This window comes from Crinia signifera, chromosome 5, assembly GCF_055691185.1.
Source record: "Crinia signifera chromosome 5, ASM5569118v1, whole genome shotgun sequence".
In the NCBI taxonomy this organism is placed as follows: Eukaryota; Metazoa; Chordata; class Amphibia; order Anura; family Myobatrachidae; genus Crinia; species Crinia signifera.
Window position 1 is genome coordinate 156,388,252 of NC_139221.1, and position 23,584 is coordinate 156,411,835.

A 23,584-nucleotide genomic window follows, 5' to 3' on the forward strand; every position below is an offset into this window, starting at 1 on the left:
CTTTTCATCCGATTCCAATGGATCAGGCCAATAAATCAGGTGAAAAGTGTTCATAACCTATGATTCCGATCCGATGCTTGGTCCCGTGCACATCGGATCCGTATATAACAGGTGCTCCACATAAGATTTGTCGGAACTGGCAGCACTTGCTGGATGTCGCATATCGTAGTTGCCGAGGTATCGCACGCAAGGCTGCAGGCAATACCTCAGATTAGTGTATGGGGGGCCGTATGGCAGGACAGGGTTAATGATAGGCAGTAGGAAGCAGGCTAGTTTATTGGGTTAGCAATATTGATAGCTGCAGGATTAGTCAGAAGTCAGTGTCAGCAAAGACCGTTTCTTTGCCGACAAGGACTAAACCATTTTGTCTATATTATGAATGTAAACATGATTAATGTCGGCTTTCTTACATCAACATTATGACTGTCACAAAAAGATATCAAACCCGCTGCAAGAAGTGAAGCAGTTGCTTGCTCATTGTAAAATATGTTCCTGTCTGTGGTCTTTAAGTACAGTACTTTGACAAATATTTGCCCATTCTGCTTTATTTTTATTTTTTTTAAAGAACCCTAGCAGCAGGAATTCCTGAATATGGCTGTTGGATAAGCCACGATAAGACCGTGGTAAATTTTCCTGTTACTGATGTCCCAGAGTGCTCCGGGGTAGAACAGTTACCAGCTCACTGTCTGTTCCCGTGGTGTGGGCTTTTACTTGATACACAAACTTTGGAGGTGTTTGGTGACTACTCTAGGTAAGACTATATCTTAATTTACTCTTCATTTTACTGAAGTTATGTTCACAACAAACTCAAAACAGGTGTTGTTACCATTAGGAAATACTTAATTTTTATGTTTAATGCACAGGAATACAAAAGCACATCCTGAGAGGATTTAACTAGGCAAAAGTTGGCTCGGTTTGGCAACTTTATTAGTGACTTCTCCCAAAATACAGTATAAAAATGTATGTTTTATTATTGTTATTATAAAATAATCCTTGTATCCATTATATAATCAAATTTAAAAACCGTTAGTACAAATATCTTTTTTTTTTTTTCAAATTCCCTATACAAAACTAAACACCTGGGTTTTCTGTGTTCCCGGATGGGACCTGGGTTAGTGGAGGGCACTGGAAACAGGAAAAAAAGGTTGTTTTATGTATCATGAGGACACACACTGGGGCACCAGGGAACAGCGGAACCAGAGGGTTGGAGGAGACCATGAACAGGGGTGCGGAGTCTAACTCACCGGTGGTTTTCACCAGGAAGCCCCGCAAAGGAGCTTTGGACTTAGCTGCGCCCGACGAGCAGGTCCTCTGGAACTGAGCTGACTGGTGACAGAGGACACTGGGAAGTGTACACTGGAGATCTTGAGAAAGATTTAGACTAAGAGTTCAGTGAGTGTCAGTCTAGGGACTGAGGATATCAATAGTCATTGGCCTGATAGCCGGTGATGACAGGAGGCAACAGGAAGGAAGCAGGAGATGGTTGCAGATGGCCTGGGAACCGGAGATAAGTGTCAACGGACTGGGAGCCGGAGAGGAATGTCTATGGCATGGGAGCCGGAGGTGAGTGTTGACGGCCTGGGAGCCCGGAGATGAGTGCCGATGGCCTGGGAGCCGGTGATGGTTGTGGGCGGTGTTGGTTGTCGACTGCCTGGAAAATCGGAGAGGAGTGTCGATGGCCTGGAAGCCGGTGATGGTTGTCGTCGGTCTGGGAGCTGGTGATGGTTGTCGGCGGCCTGGGAGCCAGAGATTAGTGTCAACTGCCTGGGAGCCGATTGTAGGTAGCTGATCTGGAAGGCAGTAGGAGGTAGCTACCCTGGGAGCCAGTAGTGGATGGCTGGCTGGCCTGGGAGCCAGTGGTGAGCTCTGCTGGTGATGGCTGAATGCGACTCAACCACTGAGATAGAATTAGCTGCAAGGCAAACTGGCAGGTGGAGGGTTTACCAGCAACAAGACTAGAGCAGCAGCAGGTCACAGGTGGAAATAACGCTGGAGTTCAGTATAGCCTGGAGCCTAGTAACTCTGACACTGGAGACAAGCACACAGGGAACAGAACAGTTGTTCAAGGCAATTTAAAATGCTGGGAGCCTTGCTTATATCCCCCTTGCTTGGATGTGATTAGCTGCAAGCCACAGCATCAATCGGAACCAGGAAGTACATGTGTACTCCTTTGTCCACAGACCAGGTGTACTGGTCAGAGGTCAGGTAAGTAGGATTGGATCAACCTGTCAGCTGACTACAGGTGTCATGGCAGCACCCATGCAGCGAGGGACCAGCGTGGAATCGGCGTGGGATGCCGAGCAGGCCCCGTGAGTACACAGGGAACATTGCGCCATGGGCTGCAGACAGGGGAGACACTGACTGTAGATCTGCACCACAGGACGCACCAGCGTGAAGGTAAGGGACGCATACACAATCATACATCGCATTCCTGACAACTAATAAGTTTACACAGTCAGCAATTTATAAATGCAACAACCAAATCATTACTGTCTTTTAATAGCAATAATATATTTAAATTGTATTAATTAGCTGACAGCAAGAGACCATGAAACCCTTACCCCCCCCCCCCCCCCCCCATGCTGTGTTTAATATAAGAATAGGTACACACATTACTTTGTATTCATGGGGTTTGTGTATTTATATATAATGTTAATTGTCCCTGCAGCTACTCGTGCACTTCCATTCGGTCTAGTCTGACTTTTTGTCACAGTGCGGCAGCAGGGAAGAATTTGAGAGATAAATTATTGAGAGTTCTCCGACTTAAATGTCACAGTCTTTTTCTTGACCTTGAGGTAAGTCCATTTTCTCTAACTTTTTGTAAATTTAATACGGCAGAACGTTTTTGGATTGTATTTCTGCTGCTTCACAAAAGTGATAGAAAATTTGTTTTAAACATCTAGATAAACAGTCTGCGAACTGTGTGCATCAATGTGTACAAGATCTTTTTACTTCAGGCTTACAGGTATGTAGCATATATCTACATTTGTAAAACTGTATTCTGATATTCTTTATATTATTATCCTTTAGATTTATCGTATCTAACTGATTTACATTTTAATAAATAAACCATTTTGCTAATAAATTAAGGCCTACTGCGGTTCTCCAGTTAATTTTTTATAATCAACACAAAGTATATATGAAATTTTCTCCAAAGAAGTTTTGGTCTTTAAAAATGTCCAGATATTGCAATTAATGCGCCTAATTCTAACTGGATCGCAAAGCACTTTTTTTTTTCTCTAATGGGCAAAACCATATTGCACTACAGGTGGAGCAAATGTAACAGGTTTAGATTTGGGTGGGGTGCAGTGTAAAAATAAAGCAGCCAGTTTTTATCCTGCCACAAAATAAATAACTTGCCCAAATCTAATGCTGGGTACACACCAGGACGACTAGGGCCCGATCCACACAATCTAGATCCAATTCCGATCAATTGGATGTAGATTGTGTGCTGATTGGGCCCTTTTCTGACCTGGTGTGGACCGATACCGATCCGATGCGCGGTCCCGCGGGTCGGTCGGTCGTTATTGAGATCCTACCTGCTGCAGGTAGGATCTCAATGACGACCATACAGCCGGGTGCGGGTCGCCATCGGATCGGACCCGCTCACGGTGCACATCGTGAGCGGGTCGTGCCCCCCCGCGTCATCGTGAGCGGGTCGGACGAGACACTGACGACCCGCTCACGATGTGCATCGTGAGCGGGTCGTCCTGGTGTGTACCCCACATAACTCTCTCTTCACATGGTACATTTGCCACACTTGCAGTGCAACATGGTTGTGTCCATTAAAGACAAAGGGGTTATTCAAACCGAGGTTCTGACTGTCGGAACATCCCAGCAGTCGGAATTCAATGTACAGTATCAAGTTTTGGAAAGTCCGTAAATTGTTGGAAACGGCCGCGGATTGTTGAAAAACTGAATTTAACAATCTGCGGCCGTTTCCAACAAAACAGATCCGACTCCGACAACAACCTTCAGTGCTGTTGTTAACAGGAGCATTGAATAGGCAAGTGACGCTTTTTCTGCCGGCAGAAATATTATCACAGATTGAATACCCCCATAATGCCCTTTGTGATCCAGTCTGAATTAGGCCTGGCATTGGTGCTAATTAGATAGCTCCCTGCGAACCAATTGGATACCCCCTGTAATGTTTTTATTATTGTTTAAAATAATGTTATGTTACTGTATTTTTTACTGCCTTTTTTTACTAAAATTATTCAATTACTATTGAGAGGTATGCAGATATTGCAAAACACAGTTTCTCTGCATGGATTTGATGGGTTTCTAGACCCACATTTCCATTTATAATTTGTGTATAAAGTCCCACACACATACTAGGTATGAGGACTGCAAATAACATGTGCAGTTAGTATATGAAATTCTGTATGGTCTGCATCATTTTCATTCTATCTAGATAAATTATTTAAATGCATCCTCTTGATTACTATAATACTGACTTCAGTACTCACCCACAGCTGCCCAGACGATTGGTCAGAAGGCGGGTGCACTGTGGGAGAGAGCAGTAGAAGATCTGTCTCTTCACTACATAAGCATGGAAACAAAGAATCTATTATTGGAATATCGAAATATATTGGTACCTGTACTATTGGCACATTGAAATAAATTGGGTTGGGTTGGGTTGGGGGAGACAAGTGTAATAGATACATAATGGAAATTCATATTATAATCTGATCTACTCATTTTGTACCCTGAGCAAACTTCTAAAAATGAACACTGAGGGCCAAATGTAATAGGGTGAGAGTTTCAGAAAGTGAGAGATTTTGGGAGAGTTTTCCCATGTTTTTTAAAGCAGCAATCAATTACATGGCAATATCAACCTGGTTTTGCAGTGTAATTGATTGCTGCTTTAAAAAACATGGGAAAACTCTCCCAAAATCTCTCACTTTCTGAAACTCTCACCCTATTACATTTGGCCCTGAATGTTCTTAAAATGCATTGCTTCAATAAAAATATATATGAAAAAAAAAAAAAATTAATGGCAAATAAGAACCATGGGACCTTTCTAGTCTGCCCTAGGGTTAGGGGTAGTGGATTAGGATTATGGTATTAGTTATTTTAGGGATTAGGGTTAATATAGGTTAATTGGGTTAGGATGATATGATAGGTTAGTATAGGAGAATAACATCTGGTGTTAGGAATAGGTATTAAGGTTGATTTAGTGGTTTGGGTAAAGGTATTGGTTGAAGGGATTACATAGGTTTGGTGTTATGGTAATAGGGATGAGATTTTAGGATTAATATTTAGGGTGTAATTTAGGTTAGGGTATAAAGGTGAGGGTCGGGATATGGTTTTTCTACATTGCAGATTTGGGTATGGATGGTGTAATGGTTAGCATTAATGCCTCACAGTGCTGAGGTCATTGGCTCGATTCCCACCATGGCCCTAACTGTGCAGAGTTTGTATATGCTCCCCGTACTTGTGTGGGTTTCCTCCGGGTACTCCGGTTTCCTCCCACAATCCAAAAATATACTGGTAGGTTATTTGGCTCCCAACAAAATTAACCCTAGAGTGTGTGTGTGTGTGTGTGTGTGTATGTGTGTGTGTGTACATGTGGTAGGGAATATAGATTACGAGCAAACCAGAAAGAGAGAAGCGGTTGCAATTTTGGACGCACACCTGGGTACTGATTCTGTATGATTTCTGAATTACATTTTTATAAAAAATGACCCGTCTGTTTTTCTTTTATTTCACTGAAACTCTGGGTCACTCAGAGTTTCAGTGAAATAAAAGAAAAACAGACGGGTCACTATTAATAATGCTTGAAATGTAATAAGACTTAGAAAAGAAAAAACACTTTGAATAAGCCCATACCCTATTCAATAGTGGTGCAGATGTGTGCTTAATGGCTGAATCCCACCCACAATACCCTCTTCTTACTCCAAGGCTAGCAATAAATTCCACAGCATTCATAAACAAATTTAAAAAAAAAAACTGCTATAGAGGGGTGAGTTCTGGGGGAGGCGGGGCCACGCTGGAGCGGGTGTGAGCAGCAAGCTGTAAGTGCTCCCTAGCAGGGGTAAAAATATCCGCTGTCCTGCACTGCCCGAGATTGCCTTTACCTACCCGCCGAGGAGATCAGAGAGCCGGGGCGCTGAGTATCAGTGTGACATCGCGGCAGCGACGCTAGGCTGGGAGAGACTGACGGAAGCATCCGCCTGCAGCGTCCGGAAGTGACGGAGCAGCCCAGCTCAGTAGTTCCGGCGGCCGGGCGCCGACAACACGCTCGCCGCAGCACAGAGGTCCCCCAGCTGAGCGCAGCTACACGGAGGGAGACGAGCCAGCGGCGAGAGAGCAGCGCTGACAAGCCCGCAGGGGGGAAGACTAGCAGTGGCCAGACGCAAAGCACGAGGCAGGAGCCTCCAGAGTGGAAGCACTTTCGGGAGTCTGACCCCATAAACAGAAGAAACCCCAGTGAACTGGCCAAGTCGGGTGCAGTATTGTCTCTACTTCATTTTTCACTCATTGCAAAATCTTTCAGAACTGTGTTTTCCCCTTGTGAGGAGTGAACTTTCAGTGCGCAAATTAATTGAACTGCGATTGTTTATAAATTCACAAAACGTTGGCTTGGTAAAAATAGTGAGGTGGGTCCCCTAATACTGCGAGGCAGTTGGATAGCATTGTGGGACTTTTCTCTGCAGGAGTCTGCACGATACCTAGAAGTGGGCATAAACATTCTTTCTTATATAGCTGCAAATTAGCAGCCCACAGAGGTCAGTAAAACCCTCCGTTGATCTTCTTGGCAGATTGACACTGCCTCAATATGGGCAAACCCAGTAATGCGACAGCTGCTGCCCGGTTAGAAAAGTATGCTCGCTCGGGGGGAGCGTGATCACGGCAGGACGTGAGTGAGGTCACGTGAGCGGGAGTCCCGGCGCGCCAGTTTGTCTCTCCATGAGATCCATTCTCCCCCGGCATAGCTTAGTGCTTGCAGACCCAGAGCACGGTTGTGTGAACCCGGTGTCCCTTGCTCCCCAGCGAGCGGCTGCAAGAGAGGTAGGACGCGAGGCGTCCTAGCTACATACCCGATCAGCAGACGCGAGTCCCGTCCTCACCCAGCAGTGCAGCACAAGCAGCATCAAGCGGCAGTGCCATCCTCCCGCGACGCTGTGGACGTCCCGGTCTCTGTTGGGTCCAGTGAAACTTGGAGCGGAGCGGAGGAAGGAGATTCTTTCCAGCATAGAGGCAGAGGCACCAGAGCGAGTGGGCTGTTGTCGATACAAACCCCTGGAGCACCTAAAGTCTGCCTGGAACGCCGGGGATGACGCAGTGGATCTGGGCTGGATGCGGAAATTGCGATACACAACCCATTGGCTCTCCACATTTGCTTCAGGCTGGAGGTAACAGTGTATCTATATATTTTTACCTCGTGGTGTTTTGGCAGGGGACTGTGAGACTTTAATTGAGTGCCTGGAGGGTCTGTGCTGCGTGAGAGGCAGTGCAGGCTCCCTTATTCAGTGACCATTACCTGCTGTGGACGGATTTAAGTCCCTAGAGGACACCTGATTTGATTACCCTCTAAATAACCGAGACACAGAGTGGAACTGGGCTACAAGCAGTTACTGCAGTATATGATTCATTGACTCTCTAAAACCTGCCTCAGGGTGGAGGTTTCACGGCACCGGTATATTTATATCTCGTGGCATTTGGGCAGGGGTCTGTGAGATTTCAACTTATTGCTTGAAGGGTTTATGCTGCGTGAGAGGCAGTGTAAGCGCCCGTACACAGTGAATACCACCCGCGGTGGACAGATTAAGTCCCTAAAGGACAGCTGATTTGGTTACCCCTTAAAAAAAAAAAAAAAACTGAGACCCAGACAGTCAAGCCAAACTGAAGTAACAGCTTTATTTGCTAATAAACGTTTGAGTCCAGTAAAACTCCTTTGTTATCTGAGCTAGTGACACAGGAGATACAGTTACTTATTCGTAAATCTATAATTATACACAGCCCAAGCTCAGAGGGGAAGATGGGGAAAGCCAGTCAGAATACAGCAGCTGCCCGGCTGGAAAAATATGCTCGGACCACAAATAATTCGCAACCTGCTACACCACAAACAACTCCCTCTAAACTGCCCAGCCAGGCGCAGGCCCCTGAAGTAACCTTGCAACAAGTTCTGGACGCTGTTAATACCTGTGAAGTTCGGCTCTCTGAGCAGATTAATAAAGTCCAGGCAGACATCATGTTAATTAGAGACGATGCGCAGAAAACCAGGGACAGGGTGACGGAACTGGAAAAGCGAGTCTCAGATTCAGATGATATTGTGGCCCCTCTACAGATTCAGGTTAAGGCTATGATGGGCCAAATGGCGGACTTACGTGCTAAAGTCACAGACCTGGAGGGCCGTTCGCGGCGTAATAACATTCGCATTGTGGGGTTAGAGGAACGAGTAGAGGGCCGAGAGCCTGAAAAATTTCTAGAGAGCTGGCTCAAGAAAGAATTGGGCCAGGAGAACTTTACTGCTCAATTCACAGTAGAAAGGGCTCATCGTATTTCTGCCCGACCTCCTGTCCCAGGGGGACCACCCCGCACCTTTATAGCGAAAATCCTGCATTACAGGGATCGGGATCAAATTCTAAGGCTGACTCGCGCTAAACCAGACTTTAGCTATAACGGAACCAGGGTATCCATTTTTCCCGATCTTCCCCAGGAGGTCCAAAAGGACCGGGTCAAATTCCGGAATGTGAAATCTAGGATGAGAGACTTGGAATTAAAATACTCCATGTTGTACCCTTCTAAACTTCGAGTTCTGGTAGATGGAGAAGTTAAATTCTTTTCATTCCCTTCGGAGGCCGCGCAGTGGCTGGACAAATTCTATCCGGGCCCTAGACAACTGGCACTGGACACTCAAGAATAAATGCTGTAGTGGGTTTACCTACGGCAAAAAAGGCCTCTGGATGAGGGGGAGGTTTAATAGAATCAGAAATTATCCTGATTACTGAATGTATATGTCCGTAGAGAAAGGGCGGGGGTTTTGATGTGTTCTTGCTAAAAATGGAGAGTTATACATATTTATGTCTACAGATTGTATTTAAGGAGCCGGGCCTCCCGTACTATGTGTGGTCATTAGGTAAAGGCTCCTCAGGGGTGATTGGTGGGGAAGGTTTGGGTATAGGTATACCTTTGGGGATAGGTTATACAGGGTGGGGGGAGGTCGGGTGGGGGGGATATGTGTTATATGTTATGTGGTTTTTCTTTTTATGTATTGGTGGAGTTGTTGTTTTTTTCTGTTGTGATTTCTGCTTCCCTTCTATGGTGCTCCAAAGCACCCTGTCCCTCCAGTTGTTAACTGAAGCATATGGTTAAAATCGTGACATGGAATGTCCGCGGCCTTAATGATAAGGTAAAGAGGGCTTTGGTTCTCAAGTATTGTAAAACTCTGGAGGCTGATGTGATTTGTCTACAGGAGACGCATTTGTCCAGGGACAGGTGTGGTTCCCTGAAGCGTCCTTGGATAGCTCATATGTTCCACGCACCATTCACATCAGCCTCCCGAGGAGTATCAATCTTGATAAAGAGATCTGTGGTATATGAACATATTTTCGCTCAGATTGACCCAAGGGGTCGTTATGTTTTCATTGATGGTATTTTTGACACCGTTAGACTATCGCTATTATCAATTTATATCCCTCCCCCGTTTGCCTTTGATATTCTTAGAACTGCATTAGAGTTTATAGCGGTTAGAGCCGATAATCCCTTCATATGTGCGGGGGATTTTAACATGGTAATGAACTATGGTCTTGACGTGTGGTGCCCCAGAAAGGGTACTCCTTCTGGTGAAAGTTCTCTCGCCAGATTCACGGTTGAGTTGGGATGGTATGAGGCTTGGCGAGAGAGGTTTCCTAACCAGCGACAATACTCTTGTTACTCCCCTTCTTATAATAATTTTTCTCGAATTGATATGATTTATACATCAAGGGACTTAGCTAATAAAATACGGTATATCGAATACAACTCAAGGGGCATTTCGGACCATTCCCCGCTGGTTATGGTCCTGGATACTGATAAAAATCGGGGCTTTAGTTACTGGAAGCTTCAACCAATATGGTTGACCCAATTTGAAAACATCAATGATTTAAAAACTGACCTAGAGGGCTTTTTTGGAGTCAATATAGACACGGCTAAGGCGGGTAATGTATGGGATTCATCTAAAGCGTACTTACGTGGCATTCTGATTAAAAAAATAGCATTTGCTAGAAAACAGCTTCAGATTAAAGCCATAACTTTAGAGAGAACAACGTCAGCTTTAGAACAAACTTATACCCTAAATCAAGCAGATTCTGTTAAAACTGAATGGTTATTGGCACAACGGGCCTGGGTCACACATTTACAGGAATTGGCCAAGTTACGGCTATTAAAGGACTCACATAAAAGGTATCTAATGACGGACAGGGCTGGCAAATTGATGGCCTATATGGCAAAAACTGATGATCCCTCCAGGATAATTTCGAAAATCTGTTCTCCTGCAGGAGAAACGCTTAATGAAACCTCTAAAATTACGGAGGTGTTTGTCAACTATTATAAGGAGATATATCTCTCTAAATTAACTTTCAACTATAATAATAGCCTGGATTATCTGAAGGCCATCGATTTGCCTACCCTGTCGGACCAAGATAGGGAGTCTTTGGAAACACCGTTCACTTTGGGTGAGGTGGAAGGGGCAATAAGAAGTCTGGCGTCTGGTAAGGCCCCGGGTATTGATGGCTTACCGGTAGAAATATATAAGCTTTTCTGTGATACTTTGTCCGGTAGGCTTCTATATTTCTTCCAAGAAATGGAAAAAGAAGGCCAATTATCACGATCAATGACCGAGGCGGTCATTACAGTAATTCTTAAGAAAGGCAAGGACCCCCTAAGGCCAGAGTCATATAGACCTATATCCCTCCTTACAGTGGATGCCAAGGTATATGCTACTATACTGGCCAACAGAATAGGAGAGGTGCTGGATAAGATAGTTCACGTTGACCAAACGGGATTTAGAAAAGGGAAATCTACGTCTATAAATGTTAGACGAGTTTTCGCTTATCTACAGGCTAGAAAAATGACGGGATCAGAGACTGCCCTGGCCTCTTTTGATACAAACAAGGCCTTTGATTCCCTAGAGTGGCCATATTTAAGGTCCACCCTGGAGGTGTTTGGTTTCGGGTCATGTTTTATCAAAAGGATCCTAATGATTTATTATAATCCCTGTGCACGAATCACCATTAATGGATTCGTATCTGACCCATTCTTTATATATCGTGGGACGAGGCAGGGTTGTCCGCTCTCCCCCTCTTTGTTCTCTCTGGCCATAGAGCCAGTCGCATGCAAGTTGAGAAAAACACTAGGAGGGGGGGACTTGGATGGGGGTGCGGACAGCCTTGTCTCACTTTATGCGGATGATTTGCTTGTAGGGATGGCAAACTACAAGCATGATCTTCCTTTGGTGATGCAAGTCCTTCAGGAATTCGGTTTATACTCAGGACTAACTATAAATAATAGTAAATCCCACTTATTAGTTGATAAAATACATAATGATACATGGGCAGACCCAGATATAGCAATCAACATACCAAGGGCAGAAAAATTCGAATATCTCGGAGTTGTAATTTCCAAGGATATAAGTGACTATGTCAAATATAACATAGATCCAGTTATCATTTTAATTAGATCTAAATGTAAGAACTGGCTCAAATTACCTCTGACAGTGATTGGTAGGGTAAATCTTATTAAAATGATGATCCTACCAAAACTTCTCTACTTAATGCAACACTCCCCTGTATACATCCCCGAAGCAATATTTAAGAAAATAAATGAAATAATAACTTCATTTATATGGAGAAATAAAAGACCGAGAGTTAAATTTTCTACACTTATGAGACCATGTGATCTCGGTGGGCTTTCCCTCCCCAACTTTAAACTGTACTATTTTTCAACACAATTGGTTCACCTCCGAGAATGGGTTGTAGATCCCTGTAAAACTGTAGAATTATCAAATTTAATAAATAAGACCATTCCGGGTCACTCCCCACTACAAGCGTTGCTGACGAATAAATGTCGCAAGAAATACCCTCTGATCCTTATCCAAGCAATAAAAATTTGGATGTGGATTTCTAGGACAATAGGCTATAAGGATACTGACCCTGAAACAAGTCTCTCTTCCCTGGAGTCTTTTGGGAACATCAGAAGGCATCAGGGAATGGCGGCTTGGTCCCGGTTCGGTATAAGAAATGTAGGCCATGTGACTACGCCAAGCGGGGTAAAAACTTTTGCCCAACTGCAAGTAGATTTTCAGATCCCAAACAATATGTTTTTTCGTTTCTTGCAACTTAGAAGTGCAATGGAAGAACATCTTCACACATCCTCTAGTACTATAAAAGACCACCCAGTCAAAATACTACTTCGGAACTTGGGACCTTCTAAAGGCGTATCTAAATGTTATAAGTACATTTCATCTATATTGCCGCCCTCCGGCCTGCACGAACTCATGACAAAATGGTCCAGGGAAATCCCTGAGCTCACTTTGGATGATTGGGATCGGGCACTTGCCATACCCAAGTTAGCTACTACGTCCCTTAGGACACAGCAGATCCAATTTAATATCCTGCACCGTACCTACATAACCCCGACTAAAATTAAAAAGTTTGTAAGGGAAAAAAGTGACTCCTGCCCTAAATGTAGGGCTACGGGTTGTGACTACTGGCATTTATTATGGCAATGCACAACTCTACAAAAATTTTGGAAGGAAGTTGCGGAAGTATTGATAAATGTAGGCATCCCTAGAGGGGAAATATGTCCCAAGGCGCTATTACTGGGGGTATGGTCCAGGTCCGGGGTGGCATCCGACTTAAGGCAGCTGGGCATTAATCTCGGAGCGATTGCCAAGACATGCATTGCCAGACGTTGGATGGCAGAAAAAGCACCGGATATTAATGACTGGGTTAGCTTGGTTAACCATACGTTTGAGCATGAGAGAGCTGCGTATATATCCAGAAATAATATTGGCAGATTTCACGTAATATGGGATAAATGGTATTTCTCTCCATACTCTAAAAGATGTGTGGACATAGATTAATAGATTAATTGAAGATATTCTCACTTGGATTTTTGTATTTTTGTTTAATATTTAAAAAAAAAAAAAAAAAACCATATTTTCAACACTACTCTAAATATAGATTATTTTCACGAATGCTCCTAAGCTCATAATTGTTTACACAAGAGATAGTTTAAAGAAACACTAGCGGGTAGAGTTTTTTTTTGTAACACAAGAAAAATTAAATATAAATCCAATATTAAAGGATAGGGTATGGAAGAAGATAACCAGTTTGACTCAGCAGTCTGGATACTATATAGAGAAGGGAACTTAAAACTGAGGGATCCGGGTAGGTGTGGGAGAGGACTGGAGGGATTCAAATAGAAGATGTAAAAGAGCGATTCAAAGGGTAGGATGTTTAGTGGTTCCATGGGTGGGGAAGTAGGTGGTCCCGGTAGGGAAGGGCAGCAATTCACCAAATGTTGTATGTATGTCATGTAAGTTTTTTTTTTTTTTTTTTTTTTTTTTTTGCTGTTTATATTTATGTTATTTTCTTGTCTGTGGAAAAAAAAAAAAAGTATTGTATTTTCTCAACTGTGATTTTAAAATCAAATAAAGAAACAATTTAAAAAAAAAAAAGAAAAGTATGCTCGCTCACAGTCTGGCAATCCCCCACAGACCCCGGCCTCAACCCCTCATGCTACTCCCACAAAATCCAAAAGCCCTGATAAGGCTGTCGACCCTACCTTACAGCATATTTTGGACGCCATTACTAACTCCAAGCAACGTCTCTCTGGACAGATTGGAGACCTTCAGTCTGAGATACTAGCAATAAAAGCTGATTTTAATATCATTTCTGAGCGTATGGATAGTGCAGAAATACGCATATCATCACTGGAGGATACTAATGCCCAGTGGCTTGGGAAGTTAACTGGTGTCATTCAGCAAACTTCTGAATTGAAATCTAAACTTACAGAAATGGAGGGCAGGCTGAGGCGCAATAACTTAAGAATCGTGGGCTTGCCAGAACATGTAGAGGGGCAAGACCCCCAAAAATTCGTAGAGAAATGGCTAAAGGAGACAGTTGGCGAAACATCATTTACAGCTCAATTTGCCGTTGAACGAGCCCATCGAGTTCCATCCAGGCCTCTTCCCCCGGGGGCTCCACCACGAACTCTTATTGTAAAACTTCTAAGCTTTGTGGACAGAGATATTGTGTTTCAATTCCTACGCACTAGCGGTCCACTAATGTACAATGGCAACAAAATCTCTGTATTTCCAGATTTTGCCCTGGAGATCCAACGGGAAAGAGCCAAATTTGGAGACATAAAAAGGAAACTGCGCGATCAGAACTTAAGCTACTCCATGATGTTCCCCTCTAAATTAAGAGTAGTGGACAATAATGTAACCCATTTCTTTGCCACCCCTAACGAGGCCGCTCAGTGGCTTGACGTAAAATTCTCAGGTTCTAGGCAGTTGGCGGTGGTGTAGAAATAATATATAAAAAGTAAAATATTAAACTATAACCCTGCTAGGGAGCCCCCCCACTCAGGGGTGGCCCTTTTATGTTTGTTAGTCTCCACAGTCTGAGTTTTTGATTTTTTTTCTTTTTCTTCTCTTTTTTTTTTTTTCTTTTTTCTTCCTTTCTCCCTTTATTTTTTTTCTTTATTGGGGGGTGGGGGTTAGGTATGCCTATAGAGGATGGGTATACAGGGAGGGGGGTGGAAGGGAATCGCCGGTGGGTAGAAGGGACTAAGATAAATACTATAAACATGGCTGTATGTTTATTAACCGCATTGAAGGTCTTGATAATGTGTAAAAAATTTGAAATGTATGCAAAAAGGTCGAAATTGAAAAGGCTGTGCCCAGAGAAGCTACAGGGTCATGCCGGCCCGTATAAACCCACTGTAAAATTAAACATTAACCAGGATGGTAAAATTACTAGCATGGAATGTTAGGGGATTAAACAATAAAATTAAGCGCTCCCTGGTACTTAACCAGATACGTAATTATAGGGCAGACATTGCCTGCCTGTCAGAAACCCACCTTGTCGGGGGGAAAGAAATGGCATTGAAGCAACGCTGGGTAGGGTGGGCTTTTCATGCCCCCTTTTCAAGCTACTCACGGGGAGTATCAATTCTTGTAAGGAAGTCCTTAACCTTTAAAAGTAATCGGGTAGAGAGCGACCCTGGGGGCAGATATGTCTTCTTGGATTGTGAAATGAATGCACTTCCATTATTATTGCTGGCAGTCTACATTCCCCCTCCGTTTGCATACGATATTTTGATAAAAGCAGTGGCATTTGCTGCAGGTAAGCCCTCTGTGCCCATTGTCTGCGCAGGGGATTTTAACAATATACTTGATGCCACTTTGGACAAGTGGAAAAATCGCCTTGACACAGCGATGTGTGGAAGCTCCCCCTTCGCAGACTTTGTGCGAGACTTGGGCTGGGTGGACCCTTGGCGGCAGCGAAACCCAAAGGTCTCACAGTTCTCTTGTTTCTCCGCAACACATCAGACCTTCTCTAGAATCGATTATGTGTTTGTCTCAAAATCATTTATGCCATCAGTGAGTAATATAGACTATAAGCCCAGATGTGTGTCCGATCACTCACCCATAATTTTTGAATTCTCGGATACAATAGATAGGGGGCAAGGGTTCTGGAAGTTAAACCCAGCATGGCTCTACTACATAGGGCAAGACTGTAATATTGATAAGAGCTGGCAGGAATTTTGGGAAAACAACCACGGGACGGTAAATGCTGCAATAGAGTGGGATGCATTTAAGGCCCATATGAGAGGTCTATACAGAAAACGTATAACAGAAATTAGAAAGAGTAATAGAGATAAGCTTAAGGACATGGAGGAGAAATGTTTACGGCTTGAATCTGTATACCTGCTAAGTAAGTCTGAACCATCACGACAGAGTTGGCAAGAAGCCCAGCAGACTTGGTTAGCAGCAATACAAGATGAAAACACTAAATTGATGCACCATCGATCCTGCAAGGCATATCAATCGACAGATAAGGCAGGGCGCTACCTGGCCTACCTTGCCCAGGCCGAATCTTCTCCTTCTTGTATTGGTCCAATTAGAGACCCACAAGGCCATCTGATAACAGAAACGCCACAAATAGGAAAAATGTTCTCCGACTACTTTAAGGAGCTTTACTCCTCAGAGCTTAAGGCAACTCCAGAGGAAATACAACACTATATAGATAAGGCTAGCCTCCCTAAACTCTCCCAATCCGATTGCCAAGATCTTGAAAAAATGATAGATATTAGTGAAATACAACAGGCAATAAAAGAGTTGCCAGGCAATAAATCTCCGGGTCTGGATGGAATCCCGGTAGAGGTGTTTAAGCAGCATGTTAATGACCTATCCCCCCTATTTCATGATACCCTGATTCGTTGTTTCGAAGAAGGGGAGATCCCCGAGTCGATGGTGGAGGCTAAAATCGTAGTTATCTTAAAACAGGGGAAGGAGGCAAGCGTCTTGGACTCATACCGGCCGATATCCCTTTTGTCAAATGAAGCTAAGATTTTAGCAAAAGTACTAGCAAATAGGTTGGGCAAATATATCCTTAAAATTATACACCCCAACCAATCTGGCTTTATGCCTGGAAAATCCACCACCACTAATCTTCGTAGGCTATATACACACTTGCAACTCCCCATAGAACCAGGTAGTCAACCTGCGGTAGTATCCCTAGATGCAACTAAAGCATTTGACGTGGTAGAGTGGCCATATCTGTGGGTAACCCTGAAGGCGTTCGGACTGGGCCCAAAATTTATTAAATGGATACAACTTTTATACAATCACCCTTCCGCTAGGGTATCCCTTAATGGATGGACTTCACCAGCATTTAGATTATATAGGGGTACCAGACAGGGGTGTCCTCTTTCCCCCTTCCTATTTGCACTTGCAATTGAACCCTTTGCGTGCACTCTAAGAACACAGGTGGGTATCAGAGGTCTGCAAATGGCCCACGGTACCGACGTTGTGTCCCTGTATGCGGACGATGTACTAATTTATCTCTTTGATTATAATATCTCTCTCCCAATAGTCTTAGAATCAATACTTGACTTCGGGAAACACTCCAGTTTCAAAATTAACTGGGGAAAATCTAACATTCTTTACATGGGCACAACCCTGGTCCAATCACTTCCACCCCCTATTCCATTGACATGGGTAACTGAATTTAAATACTTAGGGATTCAAGTCTCACGTAACTCGGACGAATTTACTACGCTAAATATTTTTCCAATGATGAATAGATTAGATGCTAAATTCAAAACATGGAGCAAACTGCCTCTATCAGCAACGGGGAGGATCAATCTGATTAAGATGGTGGTCCTTCCACAACTACTATATTTAATGCAGCAATCCCCAGTACTCCTCCCGAAAGCACTATTTAGGAAGTTTAACACCAAACTCTCATCATTTATTTGGCACAACGCACGCCCCAAGGTTCAGCTCAATAAACTAATGATGGCCAGGGGGGCGGGGGGGTCTGGGGCTCCCAGACTTCCGCATGTATTATATATCTACCCAGCTGGCACAACTTCGTACCTGGCTGGTGGAGGATGCGGACAGTGACCTGGCATCAGCGGTGGTAGCCTTAGCAGCTCCACTGCGGAGTCAACCCAAAAGCCGAATCCTACAACCATGTATCTATGAGCAGGACCCCTTATTGGTGCGGCAAGCTATTAAAATATGGCAGGAGGCAGAAAAAATTATAAATAAACCAGGTATAGATTCAACACATCCACTTGATGATCCCCTAACCTTCAAAGAATTAAAATTACTCCAGGTTAGAGAAGTATGGAACAAATACTCTATAATAACTATTGGCCAGGTGTACACGCCAAGACGTATAAAAACTTTTCTAGAACTTAAGGTTGAATTCAGCCTCCCCAAGTCTTATCTATATCGATATTTGCAACTAAAGGCTGCCATGAACGTACAGTTTTCGGGAGAACACCCAGTTTTCCGGGAATCCCCAATTAAAAAGATTATAGGGACTGGAGGAAAAAAAAAGTTAGTCAGTAGAATTTATAAACGGTTAAACCAAGATAAGGGGAAGGATAGTATGGAGGAGCTAAGGGAAAAATGGGTACAGGACATAGGGCCAATTGTGGAGGAGGAATGGAGACTAGCAGTGATCAGTACTGTTAAAGCCACAAATGCTATAAGAACCCAGCAGGTTCAATTTATGATCCTACACAGAGCGTATTTATCGGCAACCCGATTAGCCAAATTTAAAGGTAGGGCATCAGCAATGTGCCCTAAATGTAATAGCGGCCTGGGCACGCTCTTTCATCTTCTCTGGCAATGCCAACACGTACATGGGTTCTGGGAAGAGGTGATTGAAACATTGGTGGACTCTGGGATCCCAAGAGCAGTTCTGACCATGGCCCTTATTCTGATCGGTGCGGATATTCCCGCATTCTTACGGAGCGGTCCGCACGCCACGGTGTTCTGCCGCGTGCGGCCATCGTCCGTAGAAACGCCCACGGGTCCTCCGCATTCGGACGGACTCACTCTTTAAGAACAGGGCGTGTTTACGGACGACATACAAACCATGCGTGTGCGGGGGAAACAGTCAAATTCTGCACGGTATAACAGAGTATTACAGAGTATGCTCGGGAATACCGCATCCGAACGGGAGCCAAGCGGTGCTACCGCACGTAAGCGGTGTATTTACGCCAAACAACCCACTATTATGTCAATTCTGCAATACATCACATGACCCACTTATTCAATTACCTCTCCTCATAAAAAAATGCTTATTTGGAATTGGAATCAATTAGATGCCAATATATCCTTACAAGCATGCCTAACACATGCATTGCACACATTAACCCTTACAGCAATTGAAGTGCAATGGTTTCAATTAAAGCACTGACAAGCGTCCTATTAGTGAGTAATGAGTAAAGGAGTCGATTTTATTGGGTTCAGGTGTTAATGCTTGTAGTCATTAGGCGGTCCGTTCGCCTCCCGCAGGAACGAGTGGTGTCCGCAAAGCAATAGTGGCCTTTTGGACACCGCACATTTCTTCCCTTTTTGTTCGCGTGCATTCGGAGTGCTATCCGAATGTACGCCCCCCAACATAAGTGTACTCCCCCGTGTCCGCCCATGTTTCCGCCCCGTTTTGCCCACTTTGAAACTACGCCCATGTGTCATTCCGCATGACGCCCATAATACGCCCATATTTCCCGAATGATTGCGGTGACCAGTTTTGTACGGTATTTGCCCGAACAGGTACGGAGTCAAGGCGTGGCACATGCGCGTAGCGTTCTCCACGCATGCGCAGACGCCGTAAAGACGCGATCCGAAAGTATGCGGAAAAGTACACGTCAATCAGAATAAGGGCACATGAGAGGCTGCCTGCTAAATATTTTAGCAACACAGCAATTAGAATCGGGAGACCAACAATATATTAATAATACCTGTTCCCTGGCAAAAGTGATCATTGCCAGAACCTGGATGGCCAAGGCGGGCCCGAACCCAGCATGCTGGAAAGCGCTAGTAAATTACACAACTAAGCACGAAAAATATATTCACACTACAAGAAATACAATGCCCAAGTATAACAAAGTGTGGCACCGTTGGTTAGAGCTTTTTCCTAATATTATTGTATAAAAATATCTATAGGGAGGAGGAAAAACTGATATATGATTCTACTAGTGAGGTTAAAAATCGAAAGTAATAATAAGATAAATACACAAGGCACACGTCTCGTTAGCACACTGCACTTTAAAGTATAATCAATAAGCAGACAATCACAAATTGTAAGATGGTAACTATAAAAGAAGAATGAAATTAGGATAAAACCACTATTAGGGATATAAAAAGAGAATAGCCCTAGCTGGGCAACACGGTAAAATATTGCGAACGTACGCGGCACTTTAATATGAAAATAAGCAAATACACTATACTAACACTAGATATCTTATTAAATGAAGCTGGATGGCCAAGGCGGGCCCGAACCCAGCATGCTGGAAAGCGCTAGTAAATTACACAACTAAGCACGAAAAATATATTCACACTACAAGAAATACAATGCCCAAGTATAACAAAGTGTGGCACCGTTGGTTAGAGCTTTTTCCTAATATTATTGTATAAAAATATCTATAGGGAGGAGGAAAAACTGATATATGATTCTACTAGTGAGGTTAAAAATCGAAAGTAATAATAAGATAAATACACAAGACACACGTCTCGTTAGCACACTGCACTTTAAAGTATAATCAATAAGCAGACAATCACAAATTGTAAGATGGTAACTTTAAAAGAAGAATGAAATTAGGATAAAACCACTATTAGGGATATAAAAAGAGAATAGCCCTAGCTGGGCAACACGGTAAAATATTGCGAACGTACGCGGCACTTTAATATGAAAATAAGCAAATACACTATACTAACACTAGATATCTTATTAAAAAAATATATATATATATTCATAATGAAAATAAAAGTACACAACCAGATTAAGATGAAATAACCTTTCAGAAAATACCTCATTAGAACTAAGAAATAAAGCGATCATAAATTAACCCCTAAAAAAGATAAGGACTGAATAGATAAAAATTTGAAGGCGGAATAAAAGTAAATAAAAAAAAAATACCACCGCATAGAATAGACCCAGACGGCGAGGGGGGGTGGGGACAGGGGGGGGATATGAAAATTGTATATATGTATTGAAAGAAATAATATGTAATGAAATGGAATGTACTTTTTCTTTTCACTTTCTGTATGATCACCGTACTTTTAAGATATGTACAAAATATGAAAAAGCAATAAAGAATTTAAAATGGTAAAAAAAAAAAAAAACTGCTAGATTATGGAAAAAAGATGTTCCCTATAAACTTTATAGTCAAGACTCCATATACAAAACACAGAATTATAGAACATCCTCAGACGTTGGGGATGGAACAATTATTTGGAGATCCTCTCCTTCTTGACCACTAATAAATCTTTTCCAACCAAGATGTAAACCATAAAATGTCTCCAAAAGAGATTGAAGGAATTTTCTAATATTGAGCTATTAGACTTTTAGTAACTAATCCATAGTATTGTTTTTTGGAATATCTTCAAGATAGATTTGATGCAGGGTGATTACCAGAGGTTTGTATTGTATAAGCTATGGCTTTAGAGGTTAGTTTAAACACCTCATGCCATACTTGTTGAAGACATTGAAAAGACCAATAGATATGAAATATGTCCCCGGATTGTAATGACCAGATCTTATTAATTTTATTAGGGTAAGGAACAATTTATGGGGAAGTTTAATTTCTAAGTCAGTGTGGTTATGACTTTTAGACACAGAGGGCCAAATGTAATAGCCTTCGAGTTTGGTGGCTGTGCGGAATGCGGCCGAACTTCTGTAGGAGGGTTTATTAAAGGGGCAATTGCTTACAATGCATGGTTTTTCCTTTTAAGTTATTGCCCCTATAAAAAGTTGTCGGGCATCCCACACAGCCGCCGTACTTGGAGGCTATTACATCTTGCTGAGAATGTGCATTGAGATAAATTGTTTCCCGTTGTTTAATTGTGAATGTAGTATAAACCTCTGCTTCCCATTTTAGTTAGGTTTTAGATTTGTCATCTCAGTAAGAATGAACAAAAACTGATTGAACCCTTAGGGGGGGGGGGTATTCAATCCCCACTGTTATTTCCAACTGGGGTAATAGCGGAGGGCGCCTATTCAATGCTGTATTTCCCAATAGCATTGAGGAGGCAGATTGACAGAATGGGCCCAACTTTAAAAGCTGTCGGGCCCGTTTTGACAAGAACGGCCGTGAATTGTCGCGATCACGGACGGATCTCGACAACCCACATCCGTTTACATGGGCATGCCCCCTTTTCGCTGATCCGCAGGTGGGACATTGAATCTCGCCTGGTGATATGCGGTCAAGCAAAACCAAAATGGGCCAGGGCCCCGGCTGTCAGAACTTTCCAAGAACAGCTCACCCAGCTCCATCCAGGCTCCGTCTCGGGTCCCCGCTGCCTCACGCCGTCTTCCGCTGCCTTGCACCGTCTCCCGCACTCACCCAGTCCGAGCGCCGGCCGGGTGAGTGTCAATCAGCGGCCAAATCCGACATCGGGATTTGGTTGCTGGATTTAATAATGGATGTCGGATCCATTCTGGCAAAAGAATGTCGGAATGGATCCGGCATCAATTGAATATATACCATAGAGGTAGGAGGGCCCTGCTCGCAAGCTTACAATCTATAGGATTTTTAATACATTTTGCAATAACAAGGGGTTTATTTTGGCCAGGATTATGAGTTACCCACAATATTCAGGTAACCTCACTGGGTAAATCCCTAACATTATAAAGGTACATACACACTACGCAATATTACAAATGATATCACAAATTTTGCCCGTTCTGAGTAATATCGTTGAGAAGGAGAGAGGGGTGTGAGCATGCACTAGTTTGGAGTGAAAAAGTTGATAGAGAAGCCAACAATTGCTTATTATTGTACAGAAAGTAATTATACACTGATAAGGCTGTTGATGGTGATCCCCATCGCCGGGTGCGCGCTCCTGTTTTCTCCCCCGTACTGATCGCTGGTCGCAGGAACATGCTCCGACCAGCTGATTTCCACTGCCGGGCTCCCCCGGCAGTTTCTTTTTCATCAGCGACCATCTCTGGTTGCTGATGCAAACGGGAAACTGAGCGATATATCGCTCAGCGATATATCCCCTCGTGTGTACGGGGCTTAATATAAATTAGTGGGCGTCCCATTGAAAAGGAGATTAAAAAAAACAGAAAACAACTGTTCCGTCTAGTGGGTCATATTTGTATGCGATTTGGCATGGAATATATATTTTTTGTGTAATCAATCTTATAGACTGTAAAACTTTTTAATAAGATTTACCTTTGTATTCTAAATTTAAAATACTGCATTGCATCTTGTATGCATCTTTTTACTGTATTGCATATGTATGCATCTTTTTTCAAGCCTCTAACTATTTCTATGCCTCAATGCGGTGAAAAATTGTATGGTGAATTTTGGCTATTTTTTTTTACCTAGTATGCTATTCTCAACTTGATATTTCCACCCCCTAACACTGCTTGTATGAATATGTGCCATTTCTCAACAGCAATCAGGTGTTCACATTTGAAGAGTGATACCTATATATGTTTTATAAAAATTATTAAAAGTATATACTATTAGTTTAACTATATATAATAAACGTTACGTTTTAAATTTAGACATTAATTCATTAGTGCCCCCACAAATAAGGTTATACTTACTTCCGTCTTTTTGAATTTGTTTTCAAAGAGAAGCCCACTGAGCAATATTGTTAGTAATATCCTCTAGTGTGTACACTATGAACGATGCGCGGTCCCGCGGGTCTGTTTTTATATATTTTATTATTTACCTTTTGAGTGCCAAGTGAATTTGTCAAAATAGGTGTGAACATTACACTCTAAATGGGTGCTATGGGCTAAATGCCATTTTCAATAGAACTCCCATCTTAGTAAGTTTACCCCCTAATGTGCATGAGTTCTATTTAGAACAGGGGTGGCCAAACTGGTCCTCG

At 43.0% G+C, this 23,584-nt stretch overlaps 1 protein-coding gene across 4 annotated transcripts in view; it reads left to right on the forward strand.

Moving 5' to 3' along the window:
* Window positions 1-23,584, forward strand: part of TERT (telomerase reverse transcriptase) — a 75,124-nt gene that overhangs the window by 42,620 nt on the left and 8,920 nt on the right. For 3 of the 4 annotated variants that reach the window (XM_083188137.1, XM_083188135.1, XM_083188136.1), the window contains 3 exons: window positions 566-751; window positions 2,669-2,795; window positions 2,904-2,965. In XM_083188137.1, the coding sequence (XP_083044263.1) occupies window positions 566-751; window positions 2,669-2,795; window positions 2,904-2,965 (375 nt within the window). Of the gene's footprint in view, window positions 1-565; window positions 752-2,668; window positions 2,796-2,903; window positions 2,966-4,475; window positions 4,595-23,584 lie in introns of all 4 variants that reach the window. The other variant, XR_014474931.1, reaches the window with a different exon arrangement.